The 21,708-nt window shown below is 43.1% G+C and overlaps 1 protein-coding gene and 1 pseudogene across 2 annotated transcripts in view; one reads left to right on the forward strand and one right to left on the reverse strand.

Moving 5' to 3' along the window:
- Positions 1 to 17,276, forward strand: part of wscd2 (WSC domain containing 2) — a 33,550-nt gene extending 16,274 nt beyond the window's left edge. Inside the window, exons 2-9 of the mRNA XM_084467856.1 lie at positions 1,149 to 1,937; positions 5,042 to 5,156; positions 6,801 to 6,985; positions 10,080 to 10,201; positions 10,609 to 10,783; positions 11,935 to 12,099; positions 13,388 to 13,588; positions 15,700 to 17,276. Of these exons, the coding sequence (XP_084323982.1) occupies positions 1,529 to 1,937; positions 5,042 to 5,156; positions 6,801 to 6,985; positions 10,080 to 10,201; positions 10,609 to 10,783; positions 11,935 to 12,099; positions 13,388 to 13,588; positions 15,700 to 16,052 (1,725 nt within the window). The 5' untranslated portion in view covers positions 1,149 to 1,528 and the 3' untranslated portion in view covers positions 16,053 to 17,276. The remainder of the gene's footprint in view (positions 1 to 1,148; positions 1,938 to 5,041; positions 5,157 to 6,800; positions 6,986 to 10,079; positions 10,202 to 10,608; positions 10,784 to 11,934; positions 12,100 to 13,387; positions 13,589 to 15,699) is intronic.
- Positions 17,277 to 17,973: 697 nt separating this feature from the next.
- Positions 17,974 to 20,137, reverse strand: LOC311342897 (chemerin-like receptor 1 pseudogene; annotated as a pseudogene). Its single transcript, XR_014684130.1, has 2 exons — positions 20,054 to 20,137; positions 17,974 to 19,547 (listed from the first exon to the last, which is right to left on the reverse strand). The product of XR_014684130.1 is annotated as a chemerin-like receptor 1 pseudogene (transcript).
- Positions 20,138 to 21,708: the final 1,571 nt, after the last annotated feature.

Raw genomic sequence — 21,708 nt, forward strand, 5'->3', positions numbered from 1 at the left:
CAGATCTTTTCCTGGTCGTCGTTTCCCCGCGTTTTGGTCACAAGGTCAGCCAAGATGGAACGTATTATGATCCGGGGATACCTGCGCCGCAAAGGAAGTGGACGAGTGAATGTGATCTGTTTCCCCTTGGGTTCCGCCTCCCGAGGTAGACCCAGACCGGCTGGCAGCTCACAGGGGGGCTGTGTGTGTGTGTGTGTGCGTGTGTGTGTGTGTGTGTGTGTGTGTGTGTGGGGGGGGGGGGGGTTCAGGTGACAACATGTTTTGACTTGTCCTTGGGCGAACAGAGAGTGGGGCAAGCGCGCTGGAAATTTTCCGTGACCCCCCACGGAGAGGGTAATATTACGCCTTTCCCCCCGATCCCCCGATCCCCCGGCCCTCTCAGGGCGATCCCGCAGAACAGAGGCCCCTTTGACAGACGTCCCTACCAAGTGGAAGAGTTTGTACTTTTGATTGTTTGTCGCTAAGCAAATAATAATTCAGTGATAATCCATGAGGTTATGGGTTAGTGTTAGAACGATGCCTTTTTTTTATTTAGAACTCATCCCGCAGTCATCGAAGATGTTAATGGTGATATCATCTCCTCGGTTATATCCCTCGCTTGTTTGCTTGTGAGGAACATCCGTGACGACGCCCCCAGGCTACTCGCTCGTCTTTAATTGCTTCTTTCCCTCACATGTAGCCGGTTTCACCCAATTTACCGATGATAATGACGCCGCGAAGATCTGCTTGTGTGGCGGCGCAGACCGAGTGCCTAGTGTGGCCCTTAGGTTTAACCACGGTAACTCATCAGGTTAAGTTACTGTTGGTTCCTTTGTTTTGCCGTGGAGATGTTCTTATCTTTCCTAGTTTACTGCACTACTACTCATTTACAAAAAATCCCTCTGCTGATTCCTATAGCTACTCTGCAGTTTTTTTTTCAGTTTTTGTTTACCTGGATAAAAGTGTGTGATGACCGAACCGTATGTTCATCTACTTCCAGCCTTCTATTTTCCAACCTCCATCAGATAATGCTTTAAACATGCACAGTATATTGTTGTTTCTCTGCTTTGGTTCTACCCTCCTATTGCTGTATTGTGTTCCTTTTATTTTGACAAGAAACAAAGAGCCCACACAATTGCTGCATTATCCCTGTCTTGTCTCTCTTGCAGATTGCCGACTTCCTTGAGACCCCCTGGCTGTGTGACCGCTCCCACAATGGCGATTAGATCTGAGCTCTGACAGTGAAAACAATCCACCTGCAGCGCCCAAGATAGCCCCCCGGGCCCGCCCCCTTCCCCCTTTGGTTGGGGCCCTCCCCAAGAACAAGACCCTCATTGGGGGAGAGTCGGTTCACGGGGGCCCCAGATGCCGCCCGGCCGGTCTTGAGACATGAGAACACACCGATTGTGTTTCTAGTTGTACTTTTTTTTTTTAAATAATTGCTCATTTGTGTGTGAGGGGCAGAAGAGAGGCCGGTCGTCCCAGCGTCGGTCTGCTTTATGAGTTGTCATCGCCGGGCGTGGGAGAGCGAGAGGCAGTGGAAGCCAGCATGGCCAGACCTCTGCTGAAGATCCAGCGGTACTTCCGTCGGAAACCCGTGCGCTTCTTCTCCCTCATCCTCCTCTACCTGACCGCCGGCAGCCTGGTGTTCCTGCACTCGGGCTTCGTCGGGGGGCACTTCTCCGGGAGCGGCGGCGGCGGCGGCGGCGGCCGGGGGCGAGACCCCCTGGTCGCCGCGGAGATGGGCGCCGGCAAGGCGGCGTCCACCGCCAGGCAGGAAGTGGCCGGCGCCATGAGCCGTGTGTTCCGGGAACCCCGCCGCCACGGCCGGCGCTACGGCCCGGCGTGGATGAAAAGGGCGCGGCAGGATGGGCAGAAGGTGGGGGGGCGGGGGGGCGACGCCGGCTGGAACCGCGCTCTCAAAGGACGCAACGGGAAGGACACGGACGATGGACGAGGTGGGTCGTCACAGAGTCTCCCCAGTCCAAACCACAAACGGGCTTTTAATCACATTTACATTGAGTACAGTTACATTGGGGAGGCATTTAGCAGACGCTTTCATCCAAAACCACTTACAATAAGTACATTTGTCAGAAGAAAGAGAAACAACACTATTTTGCTTCCGTCACAGTAAAGATATTCATTGAAACTGTAATTGTAAGTGCCAAGCACTTACAATTGCTTGGTTAACCCATTCCCTAACAAAGATAGCTAGGATAAGACGCTACACAACGACGCTATGTACTATTTTGAGGTGCCAGGACGTACAACATACAAACATACTTGTATCGTTATGTATGGAGAGAGATTTGTCTCATAATTATTAATACTTACATGAGTCAACGTGTGTGTGTTGTACGAGGTAACTTGTGTCTTGTGTCTTGAGGTTTGACTGAATGTGCAATGCTTTGTACACATGCATACATATTTATGAATCACATTTTTACATTTTCACACATTCCTAAAGAGCTGCTCCATTTTTTACACTGTCGATACTCATTAGTTGGACTAGGCAGTGAGTTGAGTTGTTCCAGTCCACCACCGAAGACCAGACCTCAGTCGACCAGCGTCGATCGTTATCAGTGAATATCACGTCCGAAAACACCATTAAATCTGTCCAACAATTCAAAAGAGAAAATGTGATCGTCTCATTTTAGAGTTGAGTCTTAATGCAACTAATGCGAGTATACATCGATTTTTTTAAATTATATGACTTATTTCATATTTATTATTTATTTCATTAAGTTATGCATTATTAATTACTTCATCTGGACATTACAATGTTCTCCTTCACCTTGTCGTCTGAGAGGAGTTGAGAGCCCCAGCTGGGTCTTGGCAGTTGCAGCGTTGGAGATGGGGTCACTGTGATAGCGCTCTGATAACTCTTCCTCCCAGCACTGCAGTGCTGAGACGCTGCTATTGATTCCCTCTTGGCCGTCAACCAGAGTTACTATCCTATGACAGAGGCTACTCCGCATCCCGTGGTTCAAACACAAAATGTCCAAAATACTAGACGGAGGTGATAAATAACCTCATCTTTTTTCGGTATTTGAGAACAGCAGAGAATTTTTAATATATCGAGCACAGATGTTGAAGCTTGACTTCTGTGCCCCACAGATACACACACACACACACACATACACACACTTCACCTAGGGATCTCTTTGGATCCACTGGGAAGTACAGTTATATCCAATTACTCACGAATAATTTACCACATGTGGCACAGCTCGGGCAGCAAAATAATCAAAACAAACATCAGAATTTCATTATGTCACACTTTTTAAAATCTTGTGATAAAACTCGCCCATCTGCAAAAGTCACAGGAAATAGTCTGCTGGGATGAGCCAATTTTCGTCATTGAGCCAGAATGATAGCTGAGTACATCTGCTTAATAAGTGCTCTAGAAATCTATTCTCATGCTTGAATGGCTGCAATAAACACAAAACGGCTGTTGCCATTGCCGGGTAATGTTTCGTGGCTTGTGAACATGCTCTTGTTCTCATATGTGATGAATTCACAGTCGTTGGCCTTTTGGAAGCAGCGAGAGCACACTGGCACGACTCTGTAGTGACAGATTCCCTCGCAGTAGACCCCACAGGGGTCCTGCACCTCATGCTAACAGTGATAACATTTAACGTGTTTCCATATTGTCCAGCTCTAGCACCGTATCCCATGCTGATTCTTTGCAAACCTTGCGAAGCCACCTTGTTTTTTGAGCTGCCCAAAAAATTTGCAAACAGCCCCAACACAAAAAGGATTATGGTAATTCAGCCCTGTGTATTAGTTTAGTTTATCTTTTAAAGGAGAAAGCCTCTTCAAACATTAATATACAGTGCTGGAGCCGCATATGCTTTACCCAATGGGATGCAGCGCATTGTTTTCTTTGCTGTTGTTGGATTAAGCGTAGGCCTATAGCTCTTTACACGGGGGAATTGGAAAACGTACATGGTTGAAATGTATATTGAGATAGGAGGTGATCCAGGCACACGGAGGAGGTCCCCACTCCGTTTGAGGCTCTGAGTCTGCTCTTCCTCCCTCCATCCTTTCTGAATCCTTTCCTAGAGCTAGGAAAGGATAGTTGAGTTGTTACGTTGTAGCTCATCGGCCGGTCTCTCAGGACGGTGATGATGACCCGGTGTGTTCCATGACCCAGAGTGTTTAAAAAAAACAAAAAACAAAAAACAACCTTTTCCGCCTGTTTAGCTCAGTAACCTCCCCTCTGCCATCTCCACCATCCTCCCCCCCCCTCCCCCGCCCCCTTCTGTTGCCATAAAGCAGCTTAGCGATCCTGCAACAATGGCTGGAAAGATTAGCGATGGGCGATGAAGTCGTGCAGCCTCGACCCCGGGGCTTTTTATTCACTCCACAATTACAATAATGCAGCGGCTCAGGTTCTGCGGGGGATTTATCCATTTAGCTGTTAGACCCAGGTTCAAAGGCCCCCATGTGGAAGAGCACAGATGGTTAGCTTTTGTACAGAGAGCCGAGCCATCAGGGGAACTTTTTTAATGACAATGAGAGACGCCGGTCGGCTGGTCGGCTGGTCGTTGAACTGCTAGAGAGATATATTAGGCCGACTGTGTTTGCGCTGGTAAGCTCCTAATACACACATGGCCTGAGAACGGCTCAGAGGGGGACTGTTGTTACAGAGAGGGGCCACTAGAAGGGGTAATGTGTCTTCATAAATAACTTAGGTTTCCGCTCTCTGACTCGGATCGCTGTGTTGAGCTGTTATTCCGAGGCTGTGTTACTCGAGTTGTTCAGATGGTCAATAGAGCCCCTCTCACTGACCTATGCATGTACTTCACACACACACACACACACACACACACACACACACACACACGGACACACATACACACACAGCTCTATAAGGGTAGATGGTGGGCTCTGAAGGCAAAGACGGACACGAGCCGACAGAATGTGCTATTTTGATGGTCGTGTCCCATGGTTCTCATGCATATATTAATTCAGTTTGGGAGCTTTTATGACTCCTTTCTCCCTTTGTTTGTTTACACTCTCGATTCCAACCCGTCTGCTCTCTTATCTTTCCCCGCAGCTAAGTACGTTGGCTGCTACGTCGACGACATACAGAAGAGAGCACTGAGAGGGGTTTCCTTCTTTGACTACAAGAAAATGACTGTTTTCCGTTGCCAGGACAACTGCGCTGAAAGGTATGATGTTATTAAGCTTTTTTTTTTTTTTCTTTTTTTTTTTGGACGATATGGAAATAATTTGCGAAGGTGACCTCCAAATGGGGGGGGTCACACACTCTGTTCTCTGGTTCTCCTTCTCTCGGTTTTCCTACTCTATCACTCTCACCCTTAATACTATCTCTCTCCCACTCTCTGTCTTTCTATTCCTGCTCTCTCTCTTGCTCTCTCTCTCTCTCTCTCTCTCTCTCTCGCTCTCTCTCCCTGCAGTAGATATCGTGCTGCATCTCTACTGCACGCCCTTCACCACTTGTCTTCTCACATCAGTTTCCTCCCACTACCACCTTGCATCTCCCCCTGTCTCTTTCCCTCTCTCTGGCTCTCTATCACATGATCCATATCATGCTCTGTTTCTCGGCCCTTATCTCTCTCGCTCATTGATCCCATCTAACCATCTCTTTATATAACCATTTTCCAACCAAAATAAGCATAAGTGGGTTTATACGTGGGTTTTTGAAACGTGGGATAACCTGCCCAAATTTGGAGAGTGTCTCCTTTCCAATTGACGAATGGGAAAGGAGTCATCTTCTTGCCAGTAGATGAGTATGCTGTTCTGTTTAATTCCGGTGTGGCACGGTTGCAGTGTGCCTGGTGAGTAAACAGTACAAGGCAGCATAGAGGAAAGGACAAATGTGACGGTGGTTGCTTTTTCTATATCTGTTACTTTTTCAGTATCTCTTTCAAACTTGGTTGAAGAACCAAATCCCTGTTGCATGTTATTTCTGTCTATTGACGCGCCAACCTCCGGATCTTCAAGGTGTGTCATAGCATCGCTCCGGAAGAGGCCAATCAGAGCTGGAGCCGATAAATACCCACGCCTGCCACAGAGTAATTTTTCCAGGGAATAGAGGCCGATTGTATCCTTTCCCACTAAAGACAAAAGCCAGATGTCAGCGGGTTTTTTGTCCAGTGGGATCCCTCTCTCTCTAGCGCTTTCTTGCTCTCTCTCTCTCTCTCACTATATCTCTCTCTCGCTCTGTAGCTATCGCTCTCTCTCGCTCTCTAGCTATCTCTCTTTCTAGCTATCTCTCTCACTCTCTGTCTTTCTATCTCTGTGTCCATGTGGGAAATCAAATATGGCTGAATTCAGTGTGTTCTCATAAAGCCATCACAGATCATAAGCGAAGAGGAGGACGTGAGAGAGAGAACTGGAGAGAGAAAGAGAGGAGTGCAGCTTGTTTTAATTTTTTCTCTCCTCCTCTGCTTGTCCGCCTACTCATATCCCAGAGGAGAAGACGCATAATGAGAGAAAAAACAAAGGAGATGAAGGAGAAGTAGAAGAAGAAGAGGAAGAAGAAGAAGAAGTGGAAGAAGAAGAAGGAAGATGAAAAAATTTAGTTAAAAAGAATATTTAAGAACGGCATGGTGCATAGCTTTAATTGGCAGGGGGGGGGGTTATTATTAGGAGAGTTTTATCAGAAGTTTTCATGTTAAAAAAAATCATTGAAAAGCAGAATTTCAGATGGGGTGTTCTAATTGTGTTCCCCCTAGCTGTCAGAAGACCGGTAGGGGGACATGACGTGTTCATCTACCTATAATGAAGAAGTTTTTCCTTTCACTGTCATTTAAATGTCCCTTTTTTTCTCCCCCTGTCTTATCCCTCAGAGGCTACCTGTACGCGGGTCTAGAGTTCGGGGCCGAGTGCTACTGCGGCCACAAGGTCCAGGGGGCCAACGTCACGGAGAGCGAGTGCAACATGGAGTGTAAAGGCGAGAGGAGCAGCGCATGCGGCGGGGCCAACCGCCTCTCCATCTACAGACTGGAGCTGAGCCACGAGTCTGCCCGGCGCTGTGAGTCTATACGGCTGGGATATTTACTGTCTAAAGCCACTTACATACTGCCGGACTATTGCTATCTAAAGCCACTTACCTACGTACTGCCGGACTATTACGATCTAAAGCCACTTACCTACGTACTGCCGGACTATTGCTATCTAAAGCCACCTACCTACGTACTGCCGGACTATTGCTATCTAAAGCCACTTACCTACGTACTGCCGGACTATTGCTATCTAAAGCCACTTACCTACGTACTGCCGGACTATTGCTATCTAAAGCCACTTACCTACGTACTGCCGGACTATTGCTATCTAAAGCCACTTACCTAAGTACTGCCGGACTATTGCTATCTAAAGCCACTTACCTACGTACTGCCGGACTATTGCTATCTAAAGCCACTTACATACTGACAGACTATTGCTATCTAAAGCCACTGACATACTGCCAGACTATTACTATCTAAAGCCACTTACATACTGACGGACTATTACTATCTAAAGCCACTTACATACTGCCAGACTATTGCTGTCTAAAACCACTTGTATACTGCCAGACTATTACTATCTAAAGCCAATGACATACTGCCAGTCTATTCACTATTTAAAGCCACTGACACACTGCCAGACTATAGAGCGTGTTTATCCAAAGAGGATTACAGGGGAGGATCCCCCTGGACCCCCTGCAGAGGTCCGGGCAGAGCCCCCAATGTCCTCACATCCTGGCGACACGCTGAGGGGTACTAACCTTCCGCATGCACACGACTACATAAGGGAGGGGATCTGACCTTCAGCATGCACATGACTACATGAGGAAGTCCTATTTCTTCATGTCGTCATGTTTGTTATTAGATTTAGTCTTTAAATCCACATCGATTTGAATGTATTGAGGAACATGGGACAAGGGACCTCCATGAAACCGGTCGTGTATTGAACATAATGTACACATAATGGTGTGACATCTAAAAGTATGATGAGGTACTACAAAGGAAAAGCTAAACATTTAAGTTTGGTTTCGGGTTCGTTCCTTAAAACATGCACAGGAGTGAATTTGCAGGCCAAAAAACAAGAGGAGATATTTAAGAAGAGTGAGAAGAGTACAGCTGATGGGGCTCATGTAGAAGGAGAGCAGAAGCAGCTGGCTTCTTGTAAAGAAAGAAACAAACCCAAAGCCAGAGAGTCATGTGAAGTTCACAGCAGAAGATGGTAGGCACGACAGAAAACAAGTTGAGAACACACAGTAATGGAGGAGATTCTAAACAGCATGAGGATAAAAGGCAGATGGAAGACACTAAAAAACGAACAACACAATACTATATTGATGGGGATGCTCCATATTTCGTTATTTTGTTCTCCCTCTGTTGGTTTTAAAATGTCAATCCATACAGTACTAAGGGATAATGTTAACTAACTAATGATACTAACACTACACTATAAACCTATCCTTTTTTGGGATATGTTTTTTTGAACTGTGTCATATCACATTCAAGCCTTAATGATTGATATATTCATAGTTATATAAATAAATTGAGCCATGGTCATTTGGAAAAGGGGAATGTGAATCCTCAATTATCATTGTGAAATTTCATATGAATGTGTGGCTGTTGAAACAGGATTTAGTGTAGGATTCAGACCTTAAATTCCAATGGGATAAACAGCTGATTCTATCCAAAGTTTGCGTGTCAATTTTGGATCTGTTGGCTAATTTAACTTGTTTACATTGGAGTGGACAAAGAAGTGTTTCTGCTTTTTATTTTATTTTTCGGGCTGCAGAGCCGTTATTTCAGTTTTGACCTCCTACCCCCATGTTGACTGTCTGACTCATGCTGACAACATCACAAATAAAACCAGACTGCACAACAAGACATAAAGGGGAAGAGCAATTAGTTCTCCACTACACATTTTCAACATGGTTGCATGTCCACATACATGAACATCAAATCATTCTAAAGTATACACAGTACTCTAACCCCTAACCGAATCAGGGTTAAAGGGTCATACTGCATCCCTCTAATGTTTTGGCCTGCCTCAATATCCTATTCCCTGGGGTTTCAGTAATGACATAAACAAGAGAGGGGCTCTGAAAGCTCTTTTAGATGGTCCTTAATCAACCTTATGCTATTGACCATCGGCAAACGGCTGTTCACCTCTGGGGATGGCCAATATGGTTGGGGTTCTGGTGTAACCTGATAATCGATAACGGATCTCAAGGCCAAGACTATTCTTTTGAGTGCTTGTAATTGTTTACCGTTTGATCAGGAACCTGAGACGCATGAATGGAGGAGACTGTATACCTGCATTCAACCAAAGGCCGCTCAAACCTGATTGGTCAATACTACTCATACTACAAACAGGCTACAGATGGAGACCAGAGCGCTTGCTATCCACTGTTGTTCAGTTGCCTACAGGTTCTGCATTCATATGCAGGTATCTGGTTGAGGGATGTCGTCTAGACCAGGGGTCTGCAACCTTCACTGTCCAAAGAGCCATTTTTGATCCCCCACCAAATAAAATGTATCTGGAGCCACAAAACCTATTTGACCCCTAAAATGAAGATAACATGTAACACGTATAAAGAGTCAGTTATACTGTATATGAAATAACTAACAGCTTATAGTTTGTTGTATTTATGAAATTCTCATCCTACAAAAAGTTATAGGATGTGACGTTTATTTTGGGTGACAAAATATTATAACAATTTTCTTTGTTATTTTAGTTATTTTTATCCTTGATCTCCAAAATAAAAAAAAGAAAATAAATAAATAGCAATTATTTATTTCTAAGCTTTTTTTTTTCCAAGCCTCAGGGAGCCACTGCAGGGGGTGGAAGAGTGGCATGCGGCTCCAGGGTTCGCTGACCCCTGACCTAGACTCTAGGGATCATAAGGGAACAACAACAAGAACATCAGCGGCAGATAGCACTTAGATCCCGTCTTACCTTGATGGATGGCAATGCAACAGTTTCAGACAGTTCAGCTTAGCTTGCGCTCCTAGATTCTGGAGTAGATCTCTTGTGTACCCATGGAAGACAATATGAAACATATACATGTGTTTGTTGTGTGTCTATGTGCGTGTGGTTCATATAAGTAAGGTCCTGCTTCTCTGTTGCAGACGGAAGTGCCATATTCAAGGGCTGCTTCCTCAAGCCCGACAACGTCTCTCTGGCCCTTCCAGTTACAGCGGTCATACAAAACATGTCTGTTGACAAGTGTGTTGACATGTGCACAGAGAAGGTATGAAATACTTTCTGGGTATGAGACTTGAGTGCCTGGGTTTCATGTGTAGTAAATGTCAGTGTGTATAGATTTGCGTGTGTGTGTGTGTGTGTGTGTGTGTTTGTGGTTGTAGATGTATACATACATACCTACCTACATACATAAATACAAACATGCATAAAGGCACATGTATGTGCCTGTGTATGTGTTTATATGTGTATTAATATGTGTCTGTCTGTGTGTGTCTGTGCGCATGCCCAATATGTGTTTATGTATACACGTGCACACATCTACATGTGTTTATGTCATTTTCGTGTTCCTGTGTGTGTCTGTGTAGTGGTAGCATTGAGTTAAAGCAGTCGTCCCCTGTGTGAGTCCTATGCGTGTGTAACGTGTGTGTGTGTGTGTGTCCTTGGCACCCCCAGGAGCAGTCTCTGGCGGTGCTGGCTGGGGAACGCTGCCACTGCGGCTTCCCAACGTCCCACTTCTCCCTACACGAGCCGGAGGAGGAGAACATGTGCCTTCACCGCTGCCATGTTGAGGAGCTGGAGAGCTGTGGGAACGACCAGTACTTTGTCGTCTATCAAACACAGGTTCAAGGTACAGACACAGCTAGAGAGAGAGAGAGATTGATAGATACATAACGACATAGATAAATACATCGATTATGTATATCTCGAAGGTAAACCGGCAAGCATCTATCTAGATAGACAGATAGATGCTAGCTAGCTTCTGTTCTGAGCGTTTAGCAGGCCTAGCCTCTTCATTGACATTGTAAATAATAAAATACACATTTACAATGTATTCATTTAGTAGATCATTCCATCCAAAGTAACCAGACAGTGAATTCAGAGACATTATTATTCTCCTACGGGGGATTAATAAATTAATAAAGTTGTATCGTATTAAGGAGCAGGTAGATTTAAGACATCTTGCTGAAGGATGACAGGTAGTGTGGACATGGGTTTCAAACCCAGATCCTTTGTGCTGGGAGTCCAACACTCTAGGCACTACACTCCCCTACCCTCCAAATTAAAGCAATAATGCCACAAAATCTGCAGGTTAAATTCTCGGCACGTAACCTGTCTGCATGGAGATAGCTTGCGCTCTCCATGTGCCCCAGGATCTGTCCTGGATACCCAGGTCTTCTACAAAGTCATCCTGGTTGGACCGGGTGTACCCTGTAGTATCCTGGAATAGACATCAGCAGTTCTGTACCACAACCATGACCAGGATGTAGCGCCTGAAGAAAACAAATGTATCTCCATAACTTTGCGTTTTACTTGAGTCTTACCTTTTTTTAGCATTGGCTCTGTTTTGTACTCGTTGCCGGTGAGCCATTTCACTTCTCCTCTTTGGGAGTTCTCTAGACGTCATTGAAACCACCAGCGACCCTCAGACAGAGGGCCATGCGGAGTCAGCACTCTGGTTCCTTTAAAGTCACGCTGTCACCCAACAAGGAGATTTCAAAACATCACTCTGTTTATCTTCGTCAAGACTTTATGGTTGCTGTGCTTTTAAGTCAAATACATGAAAATATATTTTATAAGTTTACATTTACTCTATATATTCATATATATATATATATATATATATATATAAATCATATATATCACTGAGTGTAGTGCAGTTCTACAAACGGTCCAACTATTGAAGCTCAGAAGTGGACAAAAGTTAAAATGACTACACAATTGATCTATGATCTAAGAGGATCTGACTGTCTAGCACGCGTTGTGTTGGTCTGCCCCTAGACAACCGCTGCATGGACCGCCGCTTCCTGCCCTCGCGCTCCAAGCTGCTGCAGGCCCTGGCCAGCTTCCCCGGCGCCGGCAACACCTGGGCCCGGCATCTCATCGAGCTCGCCACAGGCTTCTACTCGGGCAGCTACTACTTCGACGGCTCGCTCTATAACAAAGGTGGGTGTGATCGTGATGCAGGCCAGACAGTAGAGCCGGATCCCTCTGTTCCATCACCCGTCCGTGTCATGTGGGACGCAAACCAACGCGTCAAGATGATTCGGTTTTGAGTTTTGTTAATTCGCCCCATGCTAATGCCACACTTAAACATTTTGAATATATTCACGTTTAATGCAAATAGGTCACAATGGGATTACCAAACAACTGTGTGTGAGGTGGATGGGAACACACACAAAACACAGTAACACAAACTACGCAGCGTGTCATTTGTCGCTTATGTGTTCATTCACGTTCATTCCCATTCCCTGTCATGGTAACAAACTCTTTCAACGATGGCTACCAAAGTCGACAAAAGTCACATTTTGTGTAAGACAGGCTTACTTCTCCATTTTAAAAACATGAAACTACATAGCACACCCAAAACAACTCAACTCCTATATTAGGCCAGCCAGTTTGAAGGGCCAGAATGGAGACAGGCCTATTCTTTCTATTCGTGAAAAGGCGCTTCGAGGCGAGGTCATGGATTCACAGGAGATCTAAGTTTGGTAACGCCAGGTGTGACCGGGTGTCCGACTATTTCAAAGACTCAAAGTTTCTAATGCCGCTTTTCCACCGCCAGTACCAGCTCGACTCGACTCGACTCGCCACGCCTTTTTTGCGATTCCATTGGCAAAACAAGTACCCGGTACTTAGTACCGGGTACTTTTTTTTAGTACTACCTCCGTCGAGGTTCCAAGCGAGCGGAGTAGGTACTTTTGTGTGACGTAAACAGGCTGCTGGTAACTGATTGGCCAGCGGCTGTAAATGGGAATAATCAGTCAAAGTTAAGTTGTGTCCGGCGTGGCTGGAGTCCACAAACCCGCTCCCGAGGGGGACACGGATCAGCGTTTCGCTGTTTCGTTTTAGTGTCGTTCCTTTCCCAGGGCTCGAGTTTCGCCTCCATCAACGTTACCGTATGACAACAATAGACGCGCAGTCATTGCACTTTTTATTTTATTTTATTTCCCATCATAACCTTTCCCGGGAATCAGGAAATAGTCTTGATCAGATTCAGATTTCCCGGGAATCGCGTCTCCGTGATTAAAACCTAATGACGACCCGCCCATGGTGGAGATGTTCTTTTCTACGACCCGCCCACATTGAAGAGGTACTTTTTTAGATGGAAACGCGCCTGGAACCGAGTCGAGTCGAGGCGAGTTGAGTCGAGTCGAGCTGATACTGTCGGTGGAAAAGCGGCATAAGTGTCTGAACTGTGCACATATGTTGTGGCATTACATTGTTCCCATAGGATTCAAGGGGGAGCGAGACCACTGGCGAAGTGGTAGGACCATCTGCATCAAGACCCATGAGAGCGGGAAGAAAGAGATCGAAGCCTTCGACTCCGGGATCCTCATGATCAGGAACCCCTACAAGGCCCTCATGGCGGAGTTCAACCGCAAATACGGCGGCCATATTGGGTTTGCGTCCCAGGCCCACTGGAAGGGGAAGGGTGAGTAGGCTGACAGAGCCCATGATTATTGGTCAGAGGAAGTGACTTATTTCAGTTAATGTGTCACTGCTGAGTGACACATACTGTTGACGTGGTGAGAATGTCACATCTTTAGACTCCAGCATTGGTTCTGTGGGAGTGAGCCTGTGAACCAGTATTTCTTATGTGTCCTCTTGAAATTGTGTTTATGTTTTTGCAAAAAAAACTTGGCAGTTGGCTCCATCGAACCAAAAGAAAATGATTTATAGAGAGAAATTCCCTGGATGGATTGTGTCATGAATGGGCATGTTTTATTCTGCAGAAATATTTTGGCTCACATCTTTTCTAATGAAGTAGATAGCTGCAGCAGACAAGTTACGTAGTGCTGGTTTAACTCTTATTGCAGTAAAATGAATCACCCCCTTCCCACACTTACCACCACGATTGCATTCAGAATTCACAATTATCAGACCGCGTATAAGGCTGGGTTCCTTTTTCCTTGGAAGTTGGAGCTGGGAATGACATCATACCTGAGTTAACCGCATTCCAGTAGAAGTCGGAAATCGTTGATGCTATTTATTATTGCCAGCAATACCAGATGATAATGCATTACGCAGAGCCTAATATGTTTTTGCATACAAACACTGTGACATGTCCACAGATAGAAGTTGGACAGTTATGCATGTATGCATGTCAGATTTAATGAGACATAAATAAGACAGCATTGCTAATAAACTGTATATAACCACAGCTTTCACTACTATTGATTGCTGATTTGGCTGATTTACATCTCAACATAGACAATGTAAACAATTAACCTGGGGTCATAACAAACCAGCCAAATCCTTTAAGAAAACAAGAACTGAAACATGGATGTCAACAGAAGCACATTATTTGTTAGGTAACAATTGTTGTTATTCAATAGAACCCCCCAATTTCTCAACTTCCCTCCTTTCCCTTTCCTTTTCCCTGTCTTAGCAGGAAGTAAATAATAGATATCCTATTATACAATACAAAAAATGTTTTTGATTTGACTTGGCTTGAGAAAGAAAAGGTACTGTCCAGAAATACATCAAGGCTCTCAACCCGAGTCATATATTACATTTTGAAAGTAACTTCCCCCTTCACTGGTCAGTTGTGAGTCAGATTGTGGTTTTGCTGAACAAAAACATTAATGCACTCACCACATCCCTGAGGCCAGATTACGTCACCAGCTATATACCTTGTACGGTAGATGAAAGATGAGTATTTGGAAGAAGTATCATTCTGTTTCTGCACTAGATGCATTTGACACCAGCTACATCTCAGCTGCAGTGTTTGGTTAAACCAGTGTTAGTAATATTTGCGGGAAGTCTGGCTGCAGCTTTTTTTTCCCAGTTAGGTCTGGTGGTTCTGCTCACTCTGGCAGTTAGTTTCTGAAATGCCAGATCAGCAGGCCTCTTACTTTGATTAATAATTAATAAATTATACACTCTCCTAATTAGTTTATGCACTTGCTACTAGAGTTATGTCTGCTTAGGCTGGCATAACTCTAGAAGCAATTATTAAATGAGTCATGCAAAGCCTGGCTTTTAAATTCTGTCAGACTGCTCCATTGTGCTTCTTGACATGAGGAAAATCTAGCTTATCAATATGTCACTTCCACATTTGTGTTCCTCCCCCTCAGGCTGCAAAGGGGGAGGCCAAAGTTACTTCTCAAAAAAATGCTAGCTTTCCGGAGATGGAATTTTTTTAGCAATTGGAGTTTTGTGAGCACTCTAACGCCATCTGTTAAGTTCTTGTCATTCTGGCTCGCTGGTGGTTGTATAGATGTTAGCATTCTGGTGATATAAAGGGTGAGAGAGTTGTTTGCACATCCACCGTGTGTTATCCCTGTATTTTGCATATTATACCTTTAACGCATTACTTTTGAATGGAATTAATAAGTAATAATAATAATTGTAATAATTGATTGTATTTAAGGGCATCTCAAGGTCACCTTAAGTCTTACATCATATAAGATCAGTAATAAAACATACAATAAACAACAAAGCACCAGAATTACAATATCAGAACGATCCACAGTCAACCGCGTGTCATCCCTGTAATGCCTTTAACTGTTGATTTCCCTCGTCTCTCTCGGTGTTCCCCAGAGTGGCCAGAGTTTGTGAAGAACTACGCTCCATGGTGGGCGTCCCACACCCTGGACTGGCTGCGCTATGGCAGGCACGTCCACGTGGTTCACTTCGAGGACCTGAAACGGGACCTCTTCTCCCAGCTCAAGGCCATGGTGCTGTTCCTGGGTCCCGTGGTGTCCGAGGACCGCCTGCTCTGCGTGGAGGGCCAGAAGGACGGTAACTTCAAGCGCTCGGGCCTGCGGAAGCTCGAGTACGACCCCTACACGCCGGAGATGTGTGCGGACATCAACAAACTGATCCGAACGGTGGATGTCGCGCTGAGGGCAAAGAACATGTCAGGCGTGCCCATGGAGTACATGCCGAGATGATGAACAAGATGGCTCCCCCTTTTCGCTGTCGTCGTTGGACTTGTTTTTTCCCCTTTTTTTTGTTTAACATTTAATTTAATTTGTTCTGTTATATTTCTGTTAGTCGTTTTTCCCCTTAGTTCAAACTTTCATTTGTGATGTTTGCTGTTCAAATATATAGCAGCAGTTCAATGTTTATTTATTATTTGGGTTTTGGAAATGCATACTTGTTGAATGAGTTCCGTCGATGAGGAGTATTTGTTGCAACGATGCCTTAGTAAGAAGGTAGATTTGCTCTCATGGTATGGAGGCAAATCGCTGTTTTACCACAGAATCATAATCATAGTGGAAAGGAAAAATGCAATACAAAAGGTTTGTTGAAACACTGTATGGAATATAATATGGACTTTATTTTTGTGAAAAAAAGAATTGAAAAGACGTCTGCTGCTACCACAGCTATGAACAATGCTATTTTATACACCACAGATCTATCCTGTATTTAAAGGAAGCCCAATGCTGGTTGGAAAAAAACACTTGCATCTTACCCGTGATGATGGTTGTATTTGTACTCTTTTCTTTGAAACTCTTGCCTCTCCATAACTCTATATTCACAAGGATAGTGATACCCGAAGCAGTAAAATCAAGGGAACTTAATAACTGATGATAATACGGCAATTTTGTTTTCGGATTAGCAGATGTTGCGTGGCTAAGTTATGTTTTCTACACTGGACTATCGCCAACAGCATTTACTGTGCATGACCACGTCCCCCGAAACCACTGAGGAATTTGGCATTATGTTTTACGATATGTTATTATTATTATTATTATTATTATGATTTAATGTATATCTCAGAACTCCTATAGATTTAAGAACACTTCTGGTAGTACCCCCCAAGTTAATCGTAGAACATAAGGTAAAAAAAATAAGTTGAAAAAAATTAAAACATCCAATTTGTTGATTACAGTTGTATTTTTTTAAAGGAAGGTTTCTTTTCTTCTCGACTGCTAATGTAGCTTAAGCAAATCCAAACTACTCGAAAAGCATAATGCATTCCGTTAAGGGTTTTTAAAATGGCACTTTTAACACTAACCTGTAACCTGCTACTATGTATGCTTCAATAAAAACACAAGCTTCTAAAGGACTTCCATATACTGTATACTATACATGTATATATTTTTAAACATTTAAAAAATAAGGATACCGGTAACAGCAGAACCTTTGTAAGGCGATATATTCTTTTCTATTTTTACACCTGCATTAAGCTTTAGTCAAACTTGCTTTCATGGAAGGACTGGCAGTCTGTATAAGGGTGTCACATGAGAATGTATTTTCTATATGGGATGAATGTAATGTGTTAAAGGCCCAATAAATACTCTAATTAGGTCAATTCAACCGTGTTCTGTGATGTGAGGTCATTAAATCATTGTGTAGGAAAGACGATCAATAACTACAATTAATTTATTATATATATATATATATATATATATATTAATAATAGGCCTACCATTTATAAGGAGGAACATTACCTTGTTTGTTTGTTGTCATAGGAGAAGACTGTATATGAAGTGATACAAATACAGCTCCTGTGTATCAACATTAATTCATGTTTTAAGGCCTTTCCCAAAAAAGGATCCTGTCTACCCTAAGTGTCATAAAAAGTATAGCTATGGGCTGCACGCTAGAATGCTAAACTTCTAGAAACTGGAATTATTTTAAAGACAAAAACATGCCAACTATACACATATCTATGTAAAAATAAAATGTGTATTCATGGATGACATTGCAAATGAACAAAATGACAAAGGAATAGTAAATGTGCTTTGTTTCTTATAATCTTTGCCTCCCTACAAATGATCTAATCACATTAGCTTATTACTAAGTTATTACTTACTTGAAATTGAAAATAATGAAAATAGAAATAACGATTTCACAAAATTCCTACATCCACATTCCTTTTAATATGGTTATAAAGTGACAAGACACTCACATTTAAAGTATAGATTTCCACATACTGCTGTGAACAATCATATTAGGTAAACAACTCAATACAACTCTAACCGCTAGGATCAGGACTAAGATAAGGCTACCTGAGATATATATTTGATCTATTATTTACAAATTTTACATTTAACACACATTAATGATCATTAATGATGAAGATTTACAGTGAATACTAATTCAGATCATTAAGGAGCAGAAAGGGGTTTAGGCATCTTTGTCAAAGATGCTTACAGGTAGGCTGTGTACACCCAGCCCCTTACGGCTGAAGTCAAACACGCAAGACACTGCGCTATATCCGTCCCCGTCTACATTCTTTGTATAGCAAATCAATAATTGCATTAAATGTATTATTATAGGTAGAAAATCATTGCAATCTGGACAGAGACTACAGAATTCAGAATGATCTTTGTTATGTTCATGAGCTTAAGCCTTCTAGATGTGTGTAGAGGCCCTGCCGTCATAAGAGCTGGACCTGGACAGGTACCGGCTGAGGGTGCGACCGTCTTCGCCCATAGCATTCTCCATTTTGTTGAGCAGGGAACTCTTGAACTTCTGCTTGAAGTCGTTGCCCATGAAAACATAGAGGAATGGGTTCAGGAAGCTGTTGGCCATTGCAATAGTGGTGCCCACCTTCAGTCCCATGGTGAGGATCTCCGCATCGAAATGGTGGGGGTTCAGCTCCAGCAGAATGAAGATGTGGTACGGAAGCCAGCAGATGAAGAAAGTGGCGATGAGGGCCGACATGACCTTGAAGGGTTTGGTCGATTTGGTCATCTTGTTCTTTGTGAGTTTGAGGATGATGACAGAGTAGCAGAAGATGATGATCAAGAAGGGCACCACAAACCCTCCAAGGAACCGGCTCCACGCCACGTACTTGTGGCTGTGTCGATACGTGTTGTAATTGTTGACGCAAGTGACCTTCCCTAGGTGGTCGGACACGTTACGGAACACCATACTGGGCATGCTGAGAGCGATGGACATCACCCAGGCCAGGACAACCACGGCTGAGGCCTTCCTGACGGTGCGTTGGTTCTGCGCCCACACGGGAAACGCCACAGATACGCAACGGTCTGTGCTGATGACCACCAGCAGGAAGATGCTGCTGAACATGTTGAGGAACATGACAAAGGAGGTGAGCTTGCACATGACCAGGCCGAATATCCACTCTCCCATCGCCAAGTATGTGATGCTCAAGGGCAAGCAGGCACAGAAGATGAAGTCAGAGATGGCCAGGCTTAGGTACCAGGTGGTGTTCACCGACTTGTTCATCTTGAAGCCGGCGATCCAAATCACGACAGCATTGCCGCAGAAGCCCAGAATGAAGATGACGACGTTGATGATGATGAGTGCAACGCAGGCGATCGAATTGAAACACCCTGAGACGGGTGGGGAAAAGGACTCCTGCATTGTGGTCTTGTTATCGTCATCAATGTAAGTGTAATTGTCGTACTCGCCGGGATCATAATCCCCTATATCCATTATGGCAATGGTTGAATAAAGGACAGCACAAGGTCCTGAGGAAAAAAACACAGCAAACTATTTTAGTTAGGACCACCCTGTACATTTCATGGTCAACGTATGGCTACATATTATAGTTAATTACTTTTGGACATATATTAGCTCATGCATGAAATTAAGTCATTGGCTTTTTATTGTCGTGAAATAACTTAACTGACACAATTGTAAATGTTGTACTAAATTGTAGTAATTCAAGAGAGCTGAACCAAACCAAAATATATCATATATATGCTATATAATGAACTGTGTCCACCTAAAGAAATCATATGTATATATATTTAGATTTTAAAAAGCAAATGGCTGAGCATGCTTTGTTCAGATACTCAGGAATGGATCAAAGTCTTTTTAAAACTGTTTTTTTTGTCTAATTACACACCTTCATTAAGGGTTAAAAAGACTCAACTGGTTATTTGACTCAAGTTTACAAATGTTGCCTTATTATGAGTTTGTTATTTTTACATCAGCTCAAAATGATTGTCAATGTGAATAAAAGAGAGCCTACCGTCGCCACGTTGATGCACTGCAGTGACTTAAATGCCTCTGTGTCTTTCACTGCTTTCTTCCTCTTCTTCTTCTTCTTCTTCTTTTAAAACCATTTTCTGACAGCCTTTATTTGTTTAGGAATCAGCTGATTTAGCCCTTGGCTAACATTTCCCCCCCACTTGCTTTCACTACTGCATTTTCAACATTGCTCTTTTCCATGTGCTACTGTTATTCTTTGCCATTTTCACAATATGTTCCTTATCAAATGTCATTGTTCCTAGCAGCCTTATCATTTAATGTACTGCACAATATTTTGACTTGTTATTCAACTTAACTAAATAGACATTAGAAGAAAGAAAAAGAATTCCATTTTATTAGGATCATTCTTTTTGGAACTATAAGTGCCTAATCGTTTCCAAAATATGTATACAACAAAAACATTTGAGCAAGAAATTTCAATTAATGTACTATTTTAAACAGAGTATCCTACCTATCAACGTAGGACTTTCTCAAGATGAAGTCAAGATAGCGTTGACCTGTAACCTGCTACTATGTATGCTTCAACACAAACACAAGCTTCTAAAATGACTTCCATATACTGTATAATACATGTAGATATTTTTTTAATAACATTTAAAAAGAGGATAACAGCAGAACCTTTGTAAGGTGAGAAATTATTTTCTATTTTTACACGTGCATTAAGCTCTAGTGAAACTTGCTTTTCATGGAAGGACTGGCAGTCTGTATAAGGGTGTCACATGAGAATGTATTTTCTATATGGGAAGAATGTAGTCATGTCATGTGACGTCATTAAATCATTACGTGTTAGTTGTGACGATCAATAACTACAATTAATTAATTAAAAATATACATTAATAATAGGCCTACCGTTTATTAAAAGAAGGAACATTACCTTGTTTGTTTGTTGTCAAAGGAGAATACTTTATATTTATAGTAATAGTAATTCAATGTTTTTAAGGCCTAATGTCATACCTCGCATACCTCGCCATTGATTATTTCACTCCCTGTCCTGTCCATGATTCTCGCATCTCTGTCCTCACTCACCTTAATTGTTTTCACCTGTGCCTCATTAACATTCCCCTCCTAGTGTATTGCGTCCTCGTGTTTCCCTTCCTCTGTGCCAGCTTGTCTTTGTTTCAAGCGTCTGTATACTATACAGGGACGTGCACAGGGGGGGTGCTCAAGTTGCCCGGGCAACTGCCCATATGTCCTCCTCGACTCACGTTGCCCTTTGAGGGAAAAAAAATAATTAAATCGTGCAATGGATGCAGAATTTAATGTAGGCCTAGATAAAAAAAAAAACGCCACTCAAAACATTTCATAAAGTAAAGGTATAACAAACGAACAATCATCATCAAGTTTTATGAAATTAATTAAAATCTTCACAAATCCAGGCTCAGTTTGCCACGTAACGTTTAGCCTAAATCATCAAGACAGCTAGCTACCTTGCAGACAAGCAGCCCGTTATCACATAGGCTACAAATTTTTTGGTTGGCAAACTAAGCTACATGTCTGCTGATAGTTTCTAACATTTCGTTTTAGCAAGAAGAATGAATGATGGAAGTAATGCATCACATGGATTCTTTCATTCAAAATGGTTAAATGCCTAACTCTTATCACTATTTTGGGTATTGTTTGTTATTGTTAAGCGAA

This window comes from Micromesistius poutassou (genome assembly GCF_964030765.1).
Source record: "Micromesistius poutassou genome assembly, chromosome: 5".
In the NCBI taxonomy this organism is placed as follows: domain Eukaryota; kingdom Metazoa; phylum Chordata; class Actinopteri; order Gadiformes; family Gadidae; genus Micromesistius; species Micromesistius poutassou.